Source organism: Amblyraja radiata, chromosome 21 (genome assembly GCF_010909765.2).
Source record: "Amblyraja radiata isolate CabotCenter1 chromosome 21, sAmbRad1.1.pri, whole genome shotgun sequence".
Classification (NCBI taxonomy): domain Eukaryota; kingdom Metazoa; phylum Chordata; class Chondrichthyes; order Rajiformes; family Rajidae; genus Amblyraja; species Amblyraja radiata.
Window position 1 is genome coordinate 8867428 of NC_045976.1, and position 24570 is coordinate 8891997.

General features: G+C 46.4%; 1 protein-coding gene across 7 annotated transcripts in view; it reads left to right on the forward strand.

Moving 5' to 3' along the window:
- Window positions 1-24570, forward strand: part of sox5 (SRY-box transcription factor 5) — a 382969-nt gene that overhangs the window by 337213 nt on the left and 21186 nt on the right. For 3 of the 7 annotated variants that reach the window (XM_033039457.1, XM_033039456.1, XM_033039460.1), the window contains one exon: window positions 19485-19550. The exons of 3 other annotated variants lie outside the window; for them this stretch is intronic. In XM_033039457.1, the coding sequence (XP_032895348.1) occupies window positions 19485-19550 (66 nt within the window). The remainder of the gene's footprint in view (window positions 1-19484; window positions 19551-24570) is intronic. One more of the 7 variants, XM_033039455.1, reaches the window with a different exon arrangement.

The following is a 24570-nucleotide window of genomic DNA, read 5'->3' on the forward strand; positions in this document are numbered from 1 at the left end:
GGGGTGTCTGGCCTCCGTGATGGACTGGGCTACATCCACAACTCTCAAGGTCTTGATCTGATACTTAAACAGTTTCTCTTTTCACGGATACTGCCTGACCTGCTGTGTGTTTCCAGCATTTGCCACTTTCATAACATATGATAGGATAAAAGTGTAGGAGTGGCCATATATTATAGGCCTAGCTCGAGTGGATGTAGAGGGAATGTACTGGGACCAGAGGGTCAGAATAAAAGGACACCCCTTGAGAATGAAGATGAGGAGGAATTTTGTTAGCCAGAGGGTGGTGATCAGTGGAATTCACTGCCAGAGAAGATGGTGGAGGCCCAGTCATTGGGTATTTTTAAGGTGGAGATTGATAGGTTTGTGATTTGTACGGGTGTTAAAGGTTATGGGGAGAAGGGAGGAGAATGGGGTTGAGAGGGAAAGATAGATCGGCCGTGACTGAACGGCAGAGCAGGCTCGATGGGCCGAATGACCTAATTCTGCTCTTAGGTCCTATAGTCTATATTTTTTCTTTTATATATACGCCATGTAGCTGTTGAGGAAAAGCATCCGCATTACTTTGGGAGATGTTTAGCCTTAATGTTGTGGATATTAACTTTTATAATTTAGGGGTGGCACGGTGGCACAGCGGTAGAGTTAATGCCTTGCAGCGCCAAAGACCCGGGTTCGATCCTGACTACGGGTGCTTGTCGGTACGGAGCTTGTGCGTTCTCCCCGTGTCCTGCTTGGATTTTCTCCGAGATCTTCCCCCCACACTCCAAAAACGTGCAGGTTTGTAGGTTAATTGGCTTGGTATAAATGTAAAGTTGTCCATTGCATCTGTTGGTGTGTGCGGGGATGGCTGGTCAGCGTGGACTCGGTGGGCCGAAGGGCCTGTGCTTCCAAGCTGTATCTCTAAAGGAAGCTAAACTAGACTCAAAGTCCGCTAAACCTAAAGGGAGCTGATAAGAAAATGAATCGGAATTCCTTCATTCATTGGGATTGAGAAATCGAGATAAACAAATCCCGTCTTGTGTATGGGAAGCACACAGTTTCAGGGCACAGTGAAGACTTTAGACATGGAGGGTTGAATAATGCATATGCTTCCCAAAGTAGCGATGGCTGTTTGCTTTCTGAAAGAGCAAAGCACTCTGAGCTGTATAATGACTGCGAACGTTTGACATTTGGCACGGTTCCTTCCCCGCGCTTGTGAAACAATGCGCTGGTATTATCAGGCAGCTAATGCTTGCCCCATGTGCGACTTGACAAAGAATGAGGGAAAATTGGCCTCTTTGCATATTTGCTATAAATACAAACTGCTCTGCTAATTTCGATGATGACATTCGTCCTAGGGCGCTTCCTGTTTTGCCGCAGTGATCGAAGGGGATCTCCCGAGGAAGGGAACCGGGGGGGGGGGGGGGGGGGAAATAGCGTGTGGGGCTGCACGTTTGAAGGGAACTTCTGATGCTATCCCTTCCATCCTGTCATCTCTTTACTGTAGACTTTAGAGATAATGTGTGGAAACAGGCCTTTCAGTGTATGGATCTTATTACATCACTAGCTTTACCTTGCACTAAACATAGAAACATAGAAAATAGGTGCAGGAGTAGGCCATTCGGCTCTTCGAGCCTGCACCGCCATTCAATATGATCATGGCTGATCATCCAACTCAGTATCCTGTACCTGTCTTCTCTCCATGCCCCCTGATCCCTTTAGCCACAAGAGCCACATCTAACTCCCTCTTAAATATAGCCAATGAACTGGCCGCAACTACCTTCTGTGGCAGAGAGTTCCAGAGATTCACCACTCTCTGTGTGAAAAAAGTTTTTCTCATCTCAGTCCTAAAGGATTTCCCCCTTATCCTTAAACTGTGACCCCCTTGTCCTGGACTTTCCCCACATCGGGAACAATCTTCCTGCATCTAGCCTGTCCAACCCCTTAAGAATTTTGTAAGTTTCTATAAGATCCCCCCTCAATCTCCTAAATTCTAGCGAGTTTAGCCACAAGGGCCACATCTAACTCCCTCTTAAATATAGTCAATTAACTGGCCTCAACTGCCTTCTGTGGCAGAGAGTTCCAGAGATTCACCACTCTCTGTGTGTAACCTACATTATTCCAGGGATGCTGCCTGTCCTGCTGAGTTACTCCAGCATTTTGTGTCTGTCTTTGGTTTAAGCCAGCATCTGCAGTTCCTTCATACACACACTCCCTTTATCATGTATCTGTACACTGTGAATGGCTCGATTGGAATCATGTATAGTCTTTCCGCTGGCTGGTTAATGCACAACTACATCTTTCCACTGTACCTCGGTACACGTGACAATAGACTAAAATTGAACTGAAATTGAATTGAACTTATTCGCGTGTTGGCAACTGGGTGATCACTGGTAAGGCCTTCTTAAACTGCTGCTATCCTTCTGATGAGGGGTACTCTCAACGGGCCTGTCCCAATTATGCGATTTTGTTCGGCTATTTGCCGGCACCCGTCATGGTCGCAGCCGGTCGCCGAACATTTTCAAAATGTTAAAAATCCAGCAGCGTCCAGAAAAAGGTACGACTCTTTGGGCGGCTACTCACGACCAGACAGGCGTCACCCCGCGACATGACACTAGCACCACCCTACACACTGGGGATAATTTACAGAAGCCAATTAACCTACAAACATGCACGTCTTTGGAGTGTGGGAGGGAACCGGAGCACCTGGAGGAAACCCACATGATCCCAGGAACATTCGTCTGTGTGCAAGGCAGTAACTCTACTGTAGCACCACTGCTACAGCACCACTGTTTCTATGAAGTAAACTTACAGGGAGAACGTACAAATTCCATACAGACAGCACCCCCATAGTCAGGATCTAACCCAGGTCCCTGACGCTGTACGTTTAGTTGAGTTTAGTTTAGTTTATTGTCAAGCTTTTGTTGCACGCTAACCAGTCAGCGGAAAGACAATGCATGATTACAATCGAGCTATCCACAGTGTACAGGAGATACATGATGAAGGGAATAACGTTTAGTGCAGTAAAGTCCGATTAAAGATAGCCTGAGGGTCTTCTATGAGGTAGAAAGTAGCTCAGGACCGCTCTTCAGTTGTTGATAGGATGGTTCAATTGCCTGATAACAGCTGGGAAGAAACTGTCCCTGAATCTGGAGGTGTGCTTTTTCACACTTCAATACCTCTTGCCTGATGGGAGAGGGGAGAAGAGGGCGCGACTGGGGTGAGACTGGTCCTTGTGTAGAGCAACTCTACCGCTGCACCACTGTTTCTGTGAAGCAAACTTGCTAGTAAACGTTGGATATTGCACTGTAATAAGGCTTTGTTCCAGTTTAATGCACGCATACAAATAGCTGTCTCATTATATTAATGCAAGATGCAAGGCAAAATAGGGACATAAAAGCTGACTGAATTTCCACATTGAAGCTTTAGCCCTGAAGTAAGGAAGAGGTATTTCAACATCTACAAAGGCTTTCTAGGTACAACCTGCCTTTGGTTCAAACAGAATGATGCTTTGTATATTGTCGTCAGCTAACGTTCTTGTGGATGCTGTGACCATTTTAATTTAGCTTAGTTTAGTTTAGAGAAACAGGCCCTTCGGCCCACCGAGTCTGCGCCAGCCTGCGATCCTCCAATCACAGTAGTTCCATGTCATCCCACTTTCTCATCCACCCCCTACGGACCAGAGGTGCAATTTACAGAGGGCCGATCATTCTACAAACACGCACGTCTTTGGCATGTGGGAGGAAACCGGAACACCCGGAGGAAACCCACACAGTCCCAGGGAGAAGGTGGAAACTCCACACGCACACACACAGGAAGACAGCACCCGAGGTCAGGATCGAACCTGGGTCTCCGGCGCTGTGAGACAGCGGCTCTACCCGCTGCACCACCGTGCATCCATCGACCATCCACACACTTGAAGACGAGCTGCAAGCTACAGAGAGCAAAACGAACGTGGCTCAGTCAGACTGGGAGCAGGATTATTTTATCTGCAGCTGGTTAGTTTGACACTGTCGATTAGGAAGCTGTAAACTCACACCTTTTAGTAACTGTGAAACTTGCCTGTATTTCCCTTGCAAAAATATAAATTTGGCTATAAGCAGTTTGCAGGCTCGGTATATCTCAAACTGTTAAATCAATCAGGCACTTCCTTTTCTTCACCCCTAGAGCTCTACGCAGGAATTTGCATCTCGTAGTTTAACAAAGAATTTATTTGTAACAATATTTATTCCGGTCTCTGGACTGGGAGACCCTTTGGTCTTTAACTTCAGTGCAGGGAAGGATTCTTTCAGCAAGGGTTCTCAATTCACTCGTGGCAGTGACCAGGGTTGACTTAATGCGAATGTGTAATAAAAAGTGTGTCAGATCTAGAGCGAGTTACAAATGGCAGTAAGTACCTCAGTGACAGCCCTGTAATAAGTTCACATCCATCATCGGCTTGATGCACTGCTCGCTCACTGATGGATGAGGCGGTCGAGATTAACTCTCAAGTTTATAGACTGTCTTCTTGGGTGGTATCTGATGATTACCAGGGGGCTGGGGCCTTAAACTACCGGGACCCTCTCTTCAGTCATTCATTTGTCAGGATCCGACTGACACCAGCAAGTCCAGCATTTATTACCCGTCTCTAGATGCCCTTGAATTGAGCGGCTTGCGACGATATTTCAGAGAGAGATACAAGAAACTGCGGATAGAGTCATAGAGTCACACAGCATAGAAACAGGCCCTTCGGCCCGACTTGCCCATGCCAACCAACATGCCCCTTTGGGTGGGAAAACTGCTTTAGGACTTCCCACTGCTGAGTGGCCTTTCCCGTATTCCAGTGTTCTCTCGTTCTTCATTCTCCTCCCGGAATGAATAGTCTTCCGGGAATTTTTCTATCGCTTTTCCCGAACGCCCCAAACGTCGCCTCTCCACGTCCTCCAGAGATGCGGCATGACCCGCTGAGTTACTCCCACCGCGCATTGTGTGTTGTAAGGTAGCGAGTCGGTCCTAGCTCAGAGCGGTGGGATAATAGGAACATCAAAGTGTCATCTATGGTTAGTAATTGAGGCAAGGATCCAGGGCGGGACCAGCTGACATGTGAGACTGCGAGCATCTATGCTTAAAGCTGGATGATGGGTTACTACTCCTGATGCCTTCGTTAAGCTTGGTCGCACTGATCACAAAGCATAGCACATACATTTAACCAGAGTATGAGACAACCTGACAAACCCACTGGCTTGGGAGAATTGTTTCATGAACAGAAGGTGTGTAGGATTCCGCTAACATCCACATACCACCTGAGTGGTTTTGAAGACGTTATCTTTGCATCCATGCAGTGCAGGAATGTTCCGAATGCGTAATTAAGTGTAGTTTAGTTTAGAGATACAGCGCGGAATCAGTGTCATTCGGCCCGCCGATTCCGCGTCGACCAGCGATCCCCGCACACCAACACTATCCTACACCCACTCGGGACAATTTACATTTATACCAAGCCAATTAACCTGCAAACCTGTACGTCTTTAGAGTGTCGGAGGAAACCGAAGATCTCGGAGAAAACCCACCCAGGTCAGGAGTAGGTACAAACTCTGTACAGACAGCACCCGTAGTCAGGATGGAACCGCGGTCTCTGGTTCTGTAAGGCAGCAACTCTACCACTGCGCCACCGTGCCCTAATGTTATGTAATGTTAATGGTGATCAGACTATAGACAATAGACAATAGGTGCAGGAGTAGGCCATTCGGCCCTTCGAGCCTGCACTGCCATTCAATGTGATCATGGCTGATCATCCCCAATCAGTACCCCAATACTAATTGCCGTAACACTGTGAACAGAGAGAGATCTTCCACCCTTTAATAGACAGTATGTTTGTTATTTCCATGTGTGTCTGAGGTACAGTGAAATGGTTTGTTTTGCATGCTAACCTGCCAAATTAGATTATACTATACATTAATACAATCAAGCTAAACTCAAGTACAATTGGTAAAAAAGCAAAGGGAAAAATTGAAGAATGTAGTTCCCAGCATTGTGGTACGCCAGTTCCATGGACAAAGTCTACTGTCTGCAATGTGGTAATAATAATAATAATAAATTTTATTTAATGGGCGCCTTTCAGACATCTCAAGGACACCTTACATAGTAATCGGAATAACATTTAATCGGAATATAACAAGTAATAAAGACATCACAGAGACACAAATTAAAAACAGAATTCAATCCAAAAACAGAAAATCAAAAACACAGTGTGAAGATTACTTGGACAGGTTCTGTCTGACGTTGGGTTCGACCTGAAACGTCACCCGTCCTTTTTCTTCAGAGATGCTGCCTGACCCGTTGAGTTACTCCAGCATTTTGTGTCTATCTTAATCTGGCAGTACCCTAGCTTATGGAAGGACCATTCAGAAGCCTGATAACAGAGAGGAAAAAACTGCTGGAGTAACTCGGCGGGTCAGGCAGCATCTCTGCAGAACATGGACAGGTGGAGTTTCTGGTCTGGACCCTTTGGTTTGAATTAAAAGATACAGCATGGAAACAAGCCCCGCTGAGTTCATGCCAAGCATTGATCAGCCGGTCACATTAGTTCTGTATTATCCAACCTTCGCATCCATTCCCTATACACTAGGGGCAATTTACAGAGGACCGACTGACCGACAAACTCTTTGGGATGTGGGAGAAAACAGGAGCACCTGAGGAAAACCCACCCGGTCACAGGGAGAACGTGCAAACTCCGTACAGACAGCAACCGTGGTCGGGATTGAACCCGCTTCTCTGGCGCTGTGATGCAGCAGCTCTACCCGCTGCTGTGTGGCGACGCGCGCGTTCCTGCTTCTGTGTCTTATGAGCGACGGGCGGGGGAGGGGGGGGAGAAGAAGGAATACTTTACGACTCTAACACTCACTTATGCCTTTGGGCGGCACGGTGGCGCAGCGGTAGAGCTGCAGCCTCACAGCGCCAGGGACCCGGGTTCAATCCTGACCATGGGTGCTGTCTGCGGAGAGTTTGCACGTTCTCACTGTGACTGCGTGGGTTTTCTCCGGGTGCTCCGGTTTCTTCCCACAATCCCAAGACGTGCAGGTCTGTGGGTTAATTGACTTCGGTAAAATTATAAATTGTCCCTAGTGTGTGTAGGATAGAGCTAGCGTGCGGCGTGATCGCTGGTCAGCACGGACTCGGTGGGCCAAAGGGCCTGTTTCCACACTGCATATCTAAACACTCTCAGGTCTACCTAACGACTCGCTTTGTTTCTGGCTGGCTTTTCACAATGAGCTTTCTGCTCATCTTTCACAGGGGAAAAATATAGGAAGGAACTGCAGATATTGGTTTACACCAAAGATAGATACAAAGTGCTGGAGTAACTCAGCGTGTCAGGCAGCATCTCTGGAGAAAAGAAATAGGTGACTTTTCGCATTGAGAGCCTTCTACAGACCCAGGGGAATGAAGATTAAAGAACTCTAAGGTTTGCGTAACATGGGTTGAACAGAGAGGCAACTCACAAACCGATAGTTTGTGAGTTGAGTTTAGTTAATTGTCATATATATCGCGATACAAAGCATATGCTGCGTGCTAACCAGCCGGTGAAAAGACAATACATGATTGCAATCGAGCCATCTACAGTGTGCAGATACATGATAAAGGGAATAATGTAAATAGAAATATATAAACATGGACAATAGGTGCAGGAGTAGGCCATTCGGCCTTTCAAGCCAGCACCACCATTCAATATGATCATGGTTTATCATCCAAAATCAGTACCCCGTTCCTGCTTTTCCCTCATATCTCTTGATTCCATTAATTATTCCTTAAATTATACCTTGAATAACGTTTAGTGCAAGATAAAGTCCCGTTAAGTCCGATTAAAGATAGTCCTGGGGTCTCCAATTAGGTAGATAGTAGTTCAGCACTGCTCACTGGTTGGTGGTAGGATGGTTCAGTTGTCTGATAACAGCTGGGAAGAAACTATGCCCGAATCTAGAGTAGCGTGTTTCCACACTTCTGTACCTTTTGCCCAATGGGAGAGGGGAGAAGAGGGAGTGGCTGGGGTGAGACTTGCCCTTGATTTTGCTGCTGGCCTTGCCGAGGCAGCATGAGGTGTCAATGGAGTCAATGGAAGGGAGGTCGGTCCATATTTTCTCTGTAATTTTTGTCACTGACATGGAAGGATTTTTCACCCATCCCCCGCTAAGCGGTCCCACATAAGCTGCGGAAAAATATCAGTCACTGTCTGATCAAAACCTTTCAGCAAGTATAAAATGCGTGGGACAATATAACTCCTTAAAACAACAGTGCCGTTCTGAAACTGACAACACACTGAAGCTGGGCTTGATTTCATCTGACAGGCAAATGCATTTCCGCAGCCCATCTTATGCCCGATGGGAGAGGGGAGAAGAGAGTGCGACTCATCCTTGATTATGCTGCTGGCCTTGCCAATGCAGCGTTAGGGATAAATGGAGTCAATGGAAGGGGAGGTTGGTTTGTGCGCTTAGTCTGGGCTGCGTCCACATGATATTGTGTACTATTTCTAAGCCGAGCTTCCATGACATTATTCTGAATAAGGAAATTGTCCCTGGCATAGTATTTATCCCCCAGTCAATATCAGTAACACAGCTTATCTAGTTATTACTGCACTGCACGAGCTTGCGTGTGCAGCTTGGCTCCTGGGAGGTCGGTCTGAGCAGCGTCCATAATTCTCTGCAGTTTTTTGTCACTGACATGCAATGATTTTCACTCATCCCCCTCTAAGCGTTGCCACATAAACTGCGGAAAAATATCAGTCACTGTCTGATCAAAACCTTTCAGCAATTATAAAATGCGTGGGACAATATAACTACTTAAAACAACAGTGCCGTTCTGAAACTGACAACACACTGAAGCTGGGCTTGATTTCATCTGACAGGCAAATGCATTTCCGCAGTCTCTTCCATTAACATCAGTAGATAGAAACTGGGGGAGAGATGGAAAAATGACTGTTGACTTTCTCTCAACTTTCACCATCCGTGAAGCTTAGATCTGTGTCTCCATAATATTCTGAACATCTTCCGGTACCAATAATCCACATAGCGTCATAGAGTGCAGAGTGATACAGCATGGAATCTGCCCCTTCAGTCCAATTGCCCACACCGGCCAACATGTCCCAGCTACACTAGACCCACCTGCCTGCGTTTGGTCCATATCCCTCCAAAACCTGTCCTATCCATGTACCTGTCTAATGCCCCTGTCCCACTTAGGAACTTGAACCTCTGGAGACTTTGCGCCCCACCCAAGGTTTCCGTGCGGTTCCGTGTGTATATTTGTTTCTGCAAGCTAAAAATACTAAAGGCTATTTGTTAAGGACCTGTCCCACTTTCCCGAGTTACACACGAACTCTCCCGAGTTTTCCCCTTGATTCGAACTCAAGTACCTACGAACGGCTATTACCGTAATTCTCCGAGTTCGAATCAAGGGGAAAACTCGGAAGAGTTCGTGAGTAAATTCGTGAGTAAATTAAAAATAAATTGGATAGTTATATGGATGGGAAAGGAATGGAGGGTTATGGTCTGAGCGCAGGTATATGGGACTAGGGGAGATTTTGTGTTCGGCACGGACTAGAGGGGTCGAGATGGCCTGTTTCCGTGCTGTAATTGTTATATGGTTATATTATATGGGACTGTGAGACAGAGCCTTTACATTGTTTAATCGAGTTGAGTGTTGATGGGGACAATTGCTTGTCAATTCCAATGCCTTGTCAATGCCAGTGCCTTGTCAATGTCAATAGCCGTGTGCCTAACAGCCTGGGTTACGAGGGCCGCCGTGAATTTCGGGGGACCCGGCTAGGGGGCTGCCAAGAATGAAGGGGGGACCGGGCTGGTGTCCAATTCATCCATGCTGACCAAGATGCCCCATCTGAGCTCGTCCCGTTTGCCCACGTTTGGCCCACATCCTTCTAAACCTTCCAAACCTTTAAACCCATGTTTTGAGATTGGCAATGGAGCAACCTCGCTTACTATGGATATTTGAATTGATTTTTATTAAGAATGTGGAATTTTTTTGTTTTTTTGGAAAGTGAATTAAGATCTGTACATTGTAGCTTCCATTCCGCACAAACTGGCGAACCATTTAAGACTCTTTGATTAACGTTTGGTAAAGGGCCTGTCCCACTGTACGAGCTAATTCAAGAGTTCTCCCGAGTTTCCCCCGATTCGAACTCGGAGAATTATGGTAATAGCCGCTCGTAGGTACTCGGGGCTCTCGTGAACATTTTCCAACATGTTCTTCACGACTTCACGAGACTTCACGAGCTTACCGCGTTTCCCGAGTACCTGCCGTTAGCGTTACGAGCCGCTAAGAGACGTCCCGAGCTCCGACGTACCTGCTACGTACATTCTACGTGCTTACCACGAGTTTGATTTTTTTTTTAAACTCGGGAGAGCTCTTGAATTACCTCGTACAGTGGGACAGGGCCTTAACTTTGTTGCCGATAGAAACATGGCAACTCTTGTGTACTGCCGAGGTGAGGTCTGCCGTATGATTTTATGGCTTTTATGCAAATACAAAGAATTTTGCTGTACCTAGATACGTCACATCCAATATCATTGAATTGAATCTTTGAAGCATGTGTTCTTAAAGAGACCGTCCGCTATAACTGAAATCCATTAGAAAGAGGTCTGTAATATTGTCGATAGACTCAAAGTGCTGGAGTAACTCAGCGGGACAGGCAGCATCTCTGGAGAGAAGGAATGGGTGATGTTTTGGGTCGAGACTCTTCTTCAGACAGTGTAAGTTTCAGTTTCAATTTCAGTTTACTTTATTGTCACGTGTACCAAGGTAAAGCTTCCGTTGCGTGCTAACCAGTCAGCAGAAAGACAGTACATGATTACAACCGAGCCATTCACTGTGAAATGATACATGATAAGGGAATAACATTTAGTTCAAGGTAAAGCTAGTAAAGTCCGATCAAAGATAGTCCCAGGGTCACCAATGAGGTAGATCGTAGCTCAGGACTGCTCTGTGGTTGTGGTAGGATGGTTCAGTTGCCTGATAACAGCCGGGGAAAATTTGTCCGTGAATCTGGAGGTGTGCGTTTTTACACTTCTATACTTTTTGCCCGATGGGAGAGGGGGGAAGAGGTGCGATTCATCCTTGATTATGCTGCTGGCCTTGTCAAGGCAGCGTTAGGGATAAATGGAGTCAATGGAAGGGGAGGTTGGCTTGTGCGATGGTCTGGGCTGGGTCCACATGATATTGTGTACTATTTGTAAGCTGAGTTTCCATGACATTATTCTGAATAAGGAAATTGTCCCCAGCATAGTATTTATCCCCCAGTCAATATCGGTAACACAGCTTATCTAGTTATTACTGCACTGCAAGAGCTTGTGTATGCAGCTTGGCTCCTGTGTCTTCTGCATTGCAACAGTAACAGCACAATGGTAGTAAATAGAGCTGTGATGAGCACTGGGAGACGGTGACACACAATATAATTGCAAGTTGTTCAGAGGATTGAGCAAAGCAAGAAACAAATGATTACTAAAAACAACAAAAACGTAGCCGCTGGAGTTCTGAAATTAAAAAAAAAACCTCTCTCACACCTGCTGGGTTATCTGGCAATTTCTTACCAAGGTAGGTTGTTAGATGGTTGAAAGTGAGGGCGGAAGGCAGGGATAACGGGATCAAATGCTGTTTTCACAAATCCCGTCACCCGATGGAAAAAATCGGCTTTACATTCTGAACAGATTTATAACCCATTTTTCACATCTTCGCCCTATTCCAAAGCAGTTAGTGAACCAGTCAATAGAGGGCGGCACGGTAGCGCAGCGGCACGGGGGAGCAGCGCCTGCCTCACAGCGCCAGAGGCCCGGCTTCGATCCTGACCTCGGCTGCTGTCTGCGTGTGTGGAGTTTGCACGTTCTCACTTTAGACCGTGTAGGATTCCACCGGGTGCTCCGGTTTCCTCCCACGTCCCAAAGACGTGCGGGTTTGTAGGCTAATTGGCCCCTCTGTAAATTGTCCCTAGCGTGCAGGGAGCGGATGAGAAAGTGGGAGAACAGAAGAAGTGTGGATGGCAGTCTGGACTCGGTGGGCCGAAGGGCCTGTTCATGTGCTGTACTGGTCTATGTCTCACTGAGAGTCTTGCTTAGATTAAGTGCTCAGGAACTGGACTGGGATTGGAATCCATGACCTTTCTCGTTGGAAAGCGACAGGCTTATTAGCAGGATAGACAACAAAAGAGCAATCGGTTTGAACAAGACATCAGTCGTGCACCATCATAACAAACCCGTAAACAATATTTTGTCTTGAAAGTCAAGCGTGAAGCAATCTCATTTACTTGATAGAGGCCGCGTTCTTACGCACTGTTTAGTTTCTGGTTCAGCACCAATCCAGAAGGTACAGTTTTAGCATGCTAACTTTATAATAAGCTTTGTTAAATTCCACGCATTCAGTAAAATGTCACTGCTTATAATGGAATATTAAATAACATCCTTCATATCAATATGACATCTGGTCAGATCGAGTCAAGCATAAAGGATTAAGTGAATTTTAGGCTAATATCTATCAGATCTCCCAACTCATATTGTCATAGGGCATGGAAACAGGACCAAGTTGCCCATGCTGACCAAGGTGCCCCATCTACACTCGTCACATTTCCCCTTCGAAGACGAATTCCAACCTAAACGCCACCCATTCCTTTTCTCCAGAGGTGCTGCCCGACCCACTGAGTTACTCGAGCATTTTGTGTCCATTTGTGGAACAAACTAGATTATGCAGTTCCCTCCTGCCCATTTTACCATGTTTGGCCCATATCCCTCTCAACCTTCCCTCTCCATGTACTTGACTTAGTCATCATAAGATCATGTGATAGGAGTAGAAGTAGGCCATTCGGCCCATCCAAGTCAACTCCGCCATTCAATCATGGCCGATCTATCTCTCCCACCTAACCCCTATCTCTTGCCTTATCCCCATAACCTCTGACACCCGCACTAATCATGAAAGTATCCTTTAAATGCTGCTTTAGTATCTGCCTCAACTACCTCCACTGGTAGCTTGTTCCATAAACCCACCACCATCTGTGTGAAAAGGTTGCCCCTCAGGTTAAATTAAATCTTGTCCCTCTTGCCTTAACCCTATGTCCAAGAAGGGTTTCGACCCGAAACGTTGCCTATTTCCTTCGCTCCATAGATGCTGCTGCACCAGCTGTGTTTCTCCAGCATTTGTGTCTACACTAGATACACTAGTTCTATGTTAGAACCCATTTGCATCCGACACACGGACATTTTATAGTGGGCCAATTAACCTACAAACCTATTAACCTACAAATCTTTGGAATGTGGGAGGAAACCGGAGCACCCGGAGAAAACCCACGCGGTCACAGAGAGAAATTACAAACTCTGCACAGACAGCACCCGAGGTTAGGATCGAACCCGGGTTCACCGGCGCTGTGAGGCAGCACCTCTTCCGCTGCGCCATTGTGCCACCCCGATTGCTTTAAGATGTGGAACTCATTGACAATGTGTAACAAGAAAACGTCTTCGCTCTCTATACTCCTGCCGGCACCAGACCCTTTGTTGTGGGCTTCTCTTCACTTCCCATCTTGGACTAAATTGCCTGATATTATTAAAAAGGATTCAGATGGGTCTCGACCTGAAACGCCAGCCATTCCTTCTCTCCAGAGATGCTGCCAGTCCTGCTGAGTTACTTCAGCTTTTTGTGTCTATCTTCGGTTTCAACCAGCATCTGCAGTTCCTTCCTACACATTATTAAAAAGGATTTGTGTTCAGCCCCGGGCAATCCTGATCGACACTCCTTTCCCCTCCCCATCATCTCCCAACTCCCCCCCCCCCCCCCCCCCACCCCCTACCAAAAATAAACATAACGACACAAGCCATGAATAATCAGTTTAATCCAACAGGTCAGATGGGAATTATGGCCCAATGTTTACCTGACCTGTGATCTGCCAGGCAGATTGTAATTAAAAGCACGCACAAACATTCCCTCAGTGACTTGGGGTTAATTTAAGTCAGTGCACATCCATGCACAATGAAAGTAAATCGGACTGTACATGATACTAACAAACTCAACATGACTCCCTTGCAGGATACGAGCTGAAACAGAGCCAAACTCTGTTATATTCGTCTCGGAGTTAGTTGTTTCAGGCAGTAAGACAGTCGGCCGGATACAAGGGCCACAGAAAGGCAGGAGGAACCATGCTAGACACAAAATGCTGGAGTAACTCAGCGCGACAGGCAGCATCTCTGGAGAGATGCTCATCTCTTTATAGAGTCTGTAATATAATAGTGTCATAGAGTTATAGAATGATACAGCGTGGAAACAGGGCCCCTCGGCCCAACTTGCCCACACCGACCAACACTAGTTCCACCTGCCCGCGTTTGGCCCATATCCCTCCAAACATATCCTCTCCATGTACCTGTCTAATTGTTTCTTAAACTTTGCAATAGTCCTTACCTCAACTACTTCCTCTGGCAGCTCATTCCATACACCCACCACCCTCTGTGTGAAAACATTACCCCTCAGATTCCTTTTAAATTTTCCCCCCTCACCTTAAGTTTTGTTTAGTTTAGAGATACAGAGTGGTAACAGGGCCTTCGGCCCACCGGGTTTGCGCCGACCAGCGATTCCCGTACGCTAAGCCTATCCTAAACCCTGGGAACAATTTACAATTTTTACCAAAGCCAAATTAACCTACAAACCTGTATGTCCTTGGAGTGTGGGAGGAAACCAGAGCACCCGGGGAAAACCCACGCGGTCACGGGGGGAACGTACAAACTCCATGCAGGTGGAACCCGTAGTCAGGATCGACCCCGGGCCTCTGGCGCTGTGAGTCAGCAACTCTACCGCTGGGTCAACGTGCCACCCCTTAGGCAGAGGCTTGTGTTTCAGTTGCCAAGGCTTCTGTTTACATCCAGGGACTATCTGCCTTTCATCCCCACCTTTAGCCTCATTAGTCTCACTGATGGTATTGAACAAATTGGCACTTCCACTTTTCCCAACAAAGTGGCAACCTTGATTTCCCCACACTGTGTCCCATCTGCTTCCTCCTTCCCCACCAGCCTGTCTGTATCCCTTTCCTCTCCTCTGCCACCATTCACAAAGTGCTGGAGTAACTCAGTGCGACAGTCAATTGCCTGATGTGCTGAGTTACTCCAGCACCTAGTGTCTTTTTTTGTTTGCCAAACCAGCATTTGCAGTTCCCTATATCTAGCTCCCGTGTCCAGTCACACACAAGATGCTGGAGGAACTCAGCGGGATATGCAGCATGTCTAGAGAGAGGGAATGGGTGACGTTCCGGGTCCTGACCCTTCTTCACACTGAAGAAGGATCTCAACCCGAAACGTCACCCATTCCTTCTCTCCAGAGATGCTGCCTGTCCCGTTGAGATACTCCAGCATCTTGTGTCAATCTTTGGTTTAAACCAGCATCTACAGTTCCTTCACACACGTTTCCTGTGCCCAGTTCACAGCGCATTTCCCATCCAGTTTTGAGACATCATTTAATTTGTGTAATTTCTACTCTGCCTTTTCATTGTAAGTTTTGATGTAAACTGTAAACCGGTGAGGACTCCATACTGATCCGCATGGCACCGCCTTCTGCCAAACTGAAGGAGGTGCATTGATTACAGTAAGAACTGTTCTTTAATCAAATCTTTGCACATTAATCAAATCTTTCCAAGTACCAAGATGTTACTCCAACCCTCAGGGCTGTTATTTGAACTAATAACTTTACTTCAATACATTACCATACGCTCATCCCATGCACTCCACCCTAGGGACAATTTACAGTGTTTTTACTGAGACCAATTAACGTACAAACCTGTACGTCTTTGGAGCGTGGGTAGAAACCGGAGCACCCGCAGAAAACCCACGCGGTCTCAGGGGGAACGCACAAACTCCGTACAGACAGCACCCGTATGCATGTTGAAACCCGGGTCTCTGGCGCTGTGAGGCAGCAACTCTACCGCTGCGTCTCCGTGTCGCCAATCCCCATTTCTCCAGTTCTCAGTCCGTCTGACTGTGGTGGGAATAGATTCCATCTATGGTATTCAGACAAAGCTGGTGTAATGTTCCATGTTTTGTTCAATAGCACTGGGCGTTCTACAAAAGAGCAGGCATTGTCAAAAAATGGCTTCAGTGTCATCCAAAGCTTTTACTCGGGAAAGATGAAAGTTTACAGCTATCTGTTATGTGGTCTCTTCATGACAGGGTAAGGAGATGTGAACAATGGCAAACTACTGGTTGGTGATTAAAAGTCTGTCATTACGACATTCTGATTGCCTTCTTGTTAGATTGAGTCCAAAAGTGATCCATTTACATAAGGCTGCCGTATCGAAGTTAAATTATAGGGTTGGAACTGACCCGGAATTAGCAAATTGTTAGGAGCGGCTCTTGGCATTTTAATTAAAATATTTAATTACAGAAGAATTCACATCCATAATGTGGCACGGTTGTTATTTGCATGTACGCAGTTTGTATGGTAACGGAAGTGGCCCATAATTGGGCTAGTTAGACTTCTCGACGACTGATGTGCAATTTATGTGTGATGTGCACATCCTTTCTTTCACTGGCATTGAGGAATAGGGTGGACATCCTTTAGTATAGTTTAGTTTAGAGATACAGCGCGGAAACAGGACCTTCGGCCCACCGGGTCCGCATCGACCAGCGATCCCCGCTCAGTAACACTATCCTACACACACTACGGGACAATTTTATACTTACACCAAGCCAATGAACCTACAAACCTGTACGTCTTTGGAGTGTGGGAAGAAACTGAAGATCTCGGAGAAAACCCACGCGGTCACGGGCAGAAAGTACAGACTCCGTACAGAGAGCACCCGTAGTCAGGATCGAACCCGGGTCTCAGGTGCTGCAGGCGCTATAAGGCAGCAACTCTACTGCTGCACCAACGTGTAGCTCTTTAAGGTTTCATAGGCCCTTTATTGTCACATGGTATTAAGGTACAGTAATATTCAAATTACCATACAGCCATACTGAAAAAAAGCAACAAGACGAACAACTACATAAAAGTTAACATAACAGCGGATTCCCCGCATTCCTCACTGTGATGGAAGGCAATAAAGTCCGATCTTCTTCCCCCTTTATTCTCCCGTGGACGGGGCAGTCGAACCCCCCGCGTCGGGGCGATCGAAGCACCCGCGTAGGGGCGATCGAAGCTCCTGTGGTTAGAGCTCCCGAAGTCGGTCTCTAACCAAGGAACAGGGAGCTCCACAATGTAAAGGTCCGCAGGCTCCCGTGGTTGGAGCTCCCAAAGTCGATCTCCAGCAGAGGTCGTCAGCTCCACGGTATTAGGCCGCGGTGCGGACAGAGATACGATACGGGAAAAAATCGCATCTCCGTCGAGGTAAGAGATTTAAAAAAAGTTCCCCCTCCCACACTTAAAACAAACTAAAGAACACTAAAACATACATTTAACACATGCTAAAAAAAACAAAGGAAGGGACAGACAGACTGTTGGCGAGACCGCATGTATTTCCCTTTATTCCCCTCATATGACCACCGCGGTCAACATTTATAGGTCCACTGGAAACGTAGTGTTGTTCATAGTTTATAAGTGATAGGAGCAGAATTAGGCCATTCGGCCCATCAAGTCTATTTAATCATGACTGACCTATCTCTCCCTCCTCACCCCATTCTCCTGCCTTTAGTTTATGTTTAGTTTAAAGATACAGCACAGAAACATCCCACCCAGTCCGCGCCGACCAGCGATCCCCAGAGATGCTGAGTTAGTCCAGCATTTTGTGTCTGTCTTCGGGTTCATAGACAGCAGTGCTGTGGTCCAGTTGTGTGATGTCAAAATCTCATTGGAGTCAACGTAGCCCAGTCCATCACTCAGACCAAACTCCCCCACTGTTGACTCCATCTACACTTCACACAGCCTCGGGAAAGCAGCCAACATAAGCAATGACCATCCCCACCCTGGTCAGTCCTTCTCCCCATTCCCATTAAGGCAGAAGGTACAGAAGCTTGAAAGCACGCACCACCAGACTCAGGGACAGCTTCTTCCCCTCTGTTACCAAGAGTCTGAACGGTCCTAATCATAAGCTGGGGAACAATGTCGATTCTCCAACCTACCTACATGCGACATTGGACTTTGTCTCTGGAACTGACACGCCACAATGCTAACCAACTATATTCTGCCCGCTGGTACCTTTCCCATTTGCTCTACCTGTTGTACATGTGCATGGCTTGATTTTACTCATGTATGGTAGAATCTAATTTAATTAAATAACACGCAAAAGCTTCTCACTCTATCTCTGCACAAGCAATGCAAAATAATTAACTAATAATCAAGAAAACTGTAACGTCCAGGTTCAGGAACAGCTTCTTCCCTACAGTCATCAGGCCATTAAACACTACAACCTCATATAAGCTCTGAACTACAATAGACTATTATTATTATTATTGCACTATCTTGTTTGTTTTTTAGAGTATGTGTGTATATATATTTATATATATTGTGAGTATGTGTATATATACACACTAAACATTTTTTTTCTATCTCTCGTTTGTCATATCATACTATGTATACACATTCTGTTGTGCTGCAGCAAGTCAGAATTTCATTGTTCTATCTGGGACATATGACAATAAAACACTCTTGACCCTTGACTCTTGAACCAGAGAACATAGGTTTCAAGTGAGGGGGGGGGGAAGATTTAATAGGAACATGAGGTGTAACTTCTTCACACAAAGAGTAGCAGGAGTGTGGAGCGAGCTGCCAGAGGAGATAGTTGAGGCAGGTACTATTGCAATGTGTAAAGGGCCTGTCCCACTTGGGCGTCATTTGCACGTCACGACGCACGTGTCGTTTTCGCGCACGTGATGCACCTGCAGGTGGGACTTGTGTGGATGGGACATGTTGGCCGGAGTGGGCAAATTGGGCCGAAGGGTCTATTTCCTCGCTGTGAGACTCTATGACTCTAATAAGAATACCCATATCAATGAATTGAGATTGCAGGACAAGACTTGCACACAAACCAAAGCTTTTTGCTGTACCTTGGTGCACATGGCAAAAATTAACCCAAACTCAATCCTAAACCTGTCCAACATTTATCAAACCACATTGACTAAAAGTAATGTCAGATAAACGACCTCATTGCCAGTTGTGAAATGTTGTTCATTGCTAATTAATTGCATGTTTTCCTTCAAAAGTAATGAATGACCTGTAAGGTACGCTAAGGTGGGTCGTGATGAGAAACTTTACAAATCTGCACGCTCTCATGCTCCTTATTTGCGCATCCAGTCAGCACACATAGAAATCAGATATTGAATTATTCCCTTCCTCTTAAGTTACCGTCTGCCTCTGTGTCTGCCGTGACATTTCTACATCAATACGATGCTGATAGCCGGAATGCATTTGATAATTTAAAGCTAAATTTTCTTTATTTCTCGTTTTTAAAGTCGTATCAGCCGCATAAATATTTTAAGCCAAACCCTTATCTGTGATTTTAAATTATTAAGACGTAATTGAATTATTGATGGGTCCATAAATTGCTGTCAAATTTTTTAACCCTTTTATTGCAGATAATTTCAATGGGGAGAAATAGTATTGTGTGCAACACAATGGATGCACTGGTTAGTAAAAGAAGGGTGAGATTTCTTTTTGAGATGGAATATAATATAATTTGACTAGTGTCTGTGAGAACTGTGCAATGCTTATAAAGATCTATGTTTTTTTTAAATAACCTGGCTTTATAAATAAAACACGATGAACTGCACATTAATGAAATGTTTATCATTCTGACAGCACATGTCACTTGGCCTTGCAATATGCACAGATCATTTTGTACTGTCCATTAGAATAGAAAACATTTCTTTTTATTGCCCTTGTCTCTCCATTTATTTGCCTGCCATCTGCCAGGGTGGGATCATTAAAAGCATGTTATCTGAAAGCATGTGTAGGTTGCAACCCTGCCACAGGATTTTTTTCCCCTTCCTCAGGTATTAATGGGAATCTCCCTTCCTCCTGTAAACGGGGCGGCCACAGTGGCGCGCAGCGGTAGAGTTGCTGCCTCACAGCGCTTTCAGCGCCGGAGACCCGAGTTCGATCCTGACTGCGGGTGCTTGTCTGTACGGAGTTTGTACGTTCTCCCCGCGACCTGCGAGGCTTTTCGCCGAGATCTTCGGTTTCCTCCCACACTCCAAAGACGTAGGTTAATTGGCTTGGTATTAATGTAAATTGTCTCTAGTGTGTATAGGGTAGTGTTAATGTGCGGGGATCGCTGGTTGGTGCAGACTCGGTGGGCTGAAGGACCTGTATCTCGAAACTAAACTAAACTCACAAGTCACAACCTGAATTTAGGCCCCATACCCTATGTCTGATTATTTTCTTACTCATCCAGTGGTGATAAAGGGTCGTAGGATTTAATTGAAAGTGACATTTGTGATTTCATTTAGTTTAGTTCAGAGATACGGTGTGGAAACGGGCACTTTGGCCCACCGAGTCCGCCATGACCAGTGATCCCGCGCTCATTAAAGGGGCTGTCCCAAAGCGGCGACCTAATCCGCGAGGTCTGGCGAGTTTGCCCTCGACTCATACTCACAGCATGGTCGACACGAGGTCCTAGGAGGTCTTTGTAACTCTCCTTCATGCTCGAGAGTAGTCCCCACGTACTCGAGGCCTCAGCTAGGTCGCGGCGTATTTTTCAACATGCTGAAAAATGCCCGCGAGTAAAAAAAAGGTCGTCATGGAAAAAATCGATATTTTTTTTGCTCGTAGGTTTAGTCGAAGTAGGTTGTAGTAGGTCGGCATGTTAGTCGTAGGTAATCGAGGGTAGTCGAAGGTAATCAAAGGTAGTCGAAGGTAGTCTTGGTAGTCTTCAACATAGTCGACGGGAGGTCGAAGGAGATCGTCTTCACTCTCCACTATTCGGTGTCCAATTTTCCCGAAGTTAGTCGTAGCTAGTCGTAGCTGGTCTTCAACATAGTCGAAGGAGGTCTTCAACATGTCATTTTTTCAAACTCTCCTAAATTCTTCTAAACTCGCCAATGAGGTCGCCACAGTGGGACAGCCCCTTAAGACTATCCTACACACACACTGGGGACAATTTTTACATTGATACCAAGCCAATAAACCTACAAACCTGAACATCCTTGGAGTGTGGGAGGAAACCGTGGATCTCAAAGAAAACCCACGCAGGTCACAGGGAGAATGTACAAACTCCGTAGTCAGGATCGACCCCAGATCTCTGGTGCTGTAAGTCAGCAACTCTACCGATGTGCCACCATGCCATGGTCCTGGATATAGTTTGCCACGCAGGTAGGGCTTTCACTCAGAGAGTCGTGGGTTGAACCAGCGAGGCAAACACAAACTCAGCTCACACCATTGCACTACCCAAGGGAGTTCTGTGCTCAGATCTGCTGTCTTATGGGCTGAGTCATTAAAATGAGGCCCCATCTGCTCTCCAAGGTGGAAGTCTAATCATCCCATGGTGCTACATCAATGAAGGGCAGGAAGGTTATCCCAGGGCTAAATCACAAAACCAGGTCCCAGCCTCATCGCGTTGCTGTTCAAGGATAGTTTGCCTGTTTTGTTCCCATTGTTGCAATAATGGAGCCACAAGAAACTGCAGGCGCTGGATTTCTGAGCAAAGTACAAAGTGCTGGAGGAACTCAGCGGGTCAGGCAGCATCTGTGGAGGGAATGGACAGGAGACGTTTTGGGTTGGGACTCTGCTCTAGATGATAAAGGGTCCCGACCCGAAACATCACGTATCAAAGTGTGTATAGATCACAGAATACAGTGCAGCACAGGAACAGGCTATTCAGCCCACAATGTGCCAAAGATGATGCCAACACCAATGATTATCTGCCTTGCACATGTCCCTCCATTCCCTGCATATCTAGGTGCTTATCCAAAAGTCTCTTAAATATCACTATCATATCTGCCTTCACCACCCTCTGTGTAAAAAATTAACCCCGCACATCTCCTTTAAACTTTACCCCACTCTGACCTTAAAAGATTCATTTAATCTAATCCCCTCATGATTTTATACACCTCTATAAGATCATTCCTCATCCTCCTGCGCTCCAAGGAATAGTCCTAGCGTGCTCAACCTCTCCCTATATTTCAGACCCTCGAGTCCTGGCAACATCCTCATGAATCTTCTCTGCGCCCATTCCAGCTTAACGACATCTTTCAAATTGCCAGATGACCAAAACTGAACACAATATGGCAAGTGTGGCCTCACCAACCTCCTGTACATGATAACATGACCTCCCAACCTCTATACCCAGTCCTCTGGCTGATGAAAGCCAATGCGCTGAAAGCCTTCTTGGCCATCCTGTGATGCTACTTTCAAGGAACTATGTACCTGAACTCATATATCCCTCTGCTCTACAACATTTCCCAGAGCCATGTCATTCACTGAGTCACCTCCAGCACAGCACCCTTTAGTTTAGTATAGTATAGTGTATTGTCACGTGTACCGAGGTGCAGTGAAAAGCTTTTGTTGCTGGCTAACCCAGTCAACAGAAAGACTATACGGGCGTGCAAGTTGGCGCAGCGGTAGAGTTGCTGCCTTACAGCGCTTGCAGCACCAGAGACCCGGGTTCGATCCCGACTACGGGTGCTGTCTGTACGGAGTTTGTTTGTTCTCCCCGTGACTGTGTTGGTTTTCTCCGAGATCCTCAGTTTTCTTCCACACTCCAAAGACGTACAGGTTTGTGGACTAATTGGCTCAGTGTATGTGTAAATTGTCCCTTGTATGTGTAGGATAGTGTTAATGTGCGGGTGGGCCGAAGGGCCTTTTCCATGCTGTATCTCTAAACTAATCTATACATGATTACAATCAAGCAATCCACAGTGTACTGATACAAAGAATGTTCAGTGCAAGATAAAGTGCAGTAAAGTCTGATTAAAGATAGTCTGAGGGTCTCCAATGAGGTAGATCGTAACTCAGGATTGTTCTTTAGTTGTTGGTAGGATGGTTCAGTTGCCTGATAACAGCTGGGAAGAAACTGTCCCTGAATTTGGAGGTGTGCGTTTTCCCACTTCTGTACCTCTTGCCTGATGGGAGAGGGGAGAAGAGTGAGTGACTCATTCTTGATGATGCTGCTGGCCTTGCCGAGGCAGCGTGAGGTGTAGATGGAGTTAATGGAAGGGAGGTTGGTTTGCGTGATGGTCTGGGCTGCGTCCACAATTCTCTGCAATTTCTTGCGGTCTTGGATGGAGCTGTTCCTAAACCGTGCTGTGATGCACCCGATAAAATGCTTTCTACGGCGCATCTGTAGAAATTGGTGAGAGTAGTTGGGGACATGCTGAACCTCTTAATTAATCTAAGGAAGTAGAGGCATTGGCGTGTTTTCTTCGACGTTGCTTTGTGTGATTAGGTCAAGTTGCTGGTGATATTTTTGACTATTTCCAGAGGTTTTGGACCGAGAGAAAGAATGAGAAATTTGCATCCTCTGTGAAAGGGATGATTGTGTGATCTTAAGCTTGACTCCTTGTGAATCTCAATCATCTGCATTAAAGGTATAGTTTACTTTAGTTTAGAGATAGTTTTAGCGCGGAGTCAGACCCTAAGGCCCACTGACCAACACCGACCAGCGATCCCCGCACATTAACATTATCCTACACACACTAGGGACAATTTACTCTTATACCAAGCCAATTAACCTCCAAACCTGTACGTCTTTGGAGTTTGGGAGGAAACCGAAGATCTCGGAGAAACCCCACGCGGTCAAGGGGAGAACGTACAAACTCCGTACAGACGGCACCCATAGTCAAAATTAAACCCGGGTCTCCGATGCTGCAAACTACCGCTGCACCACCGTGCCACAGGTAACTGTGGCTTCCTCTGTTTATCTTGCAAGCCTCCTCTCTGAAGGTCATCACCTCCCTATTTCACTTTCATCAGATCCCTCCAAACTTGCCATCTCTGCAGACATCGCGTTTGGTGGCTCAGTGTTGGTTGCTGTGAAGCATCGTGGAATGTTGTACTCCATTGTTATTTCAGGTTGCCTTTAGCAAGGGGTCTAAGCGATGCTTAGTTTAGTTTGGAGATACAGCGTGGAAACAGGCCCTTCGGCCCACCGAGCCCACACCGACCAGCGATCCCCGCACATTAACACCATCCAACACACACTAGGGATAAATTACCATTTTTAACCTAATGCCCCTGTCCCACTTAGGAAACCTGAACGGAAACCTCTGGAGACTTTGCGCCCCACCCAAGGTTTCCGTGCGGTTCCCAGAGGTTTTTGTCAGTCTCCCTACCTGCTTCCACTACCTGCAACCTCCGGCAACCACCTGCAACCTCCGGGAACCGCACGGAAACCTTGGGTGGGGCGCAAAGTCTCCAGAGGTTTCCGTTCAGGTTTCCTAAGTGGGACAGGGACATAAGCCAATTGACCTACAAACATGCACGCCTTTGGAGTGTGGGAGGAAACCGGAGCACCCGGAGGAAAGAACAGGAGCACGGGAAGAACGTACAAACTCCGTACAGACGGCACCCGTAGTCAGGATTGAACCCGGCCGGGTCTCTGGCGCTGAAAGGCAGCAATTCTCCCGCTGCGTCAGCGTTCCCCCCTGATGTATGACGAGATTTAATGGACGTTGTTCCTTCTTTGGCATTTGGATAAATCGTTGAGTGTGCTAGAACTTCAAGGCC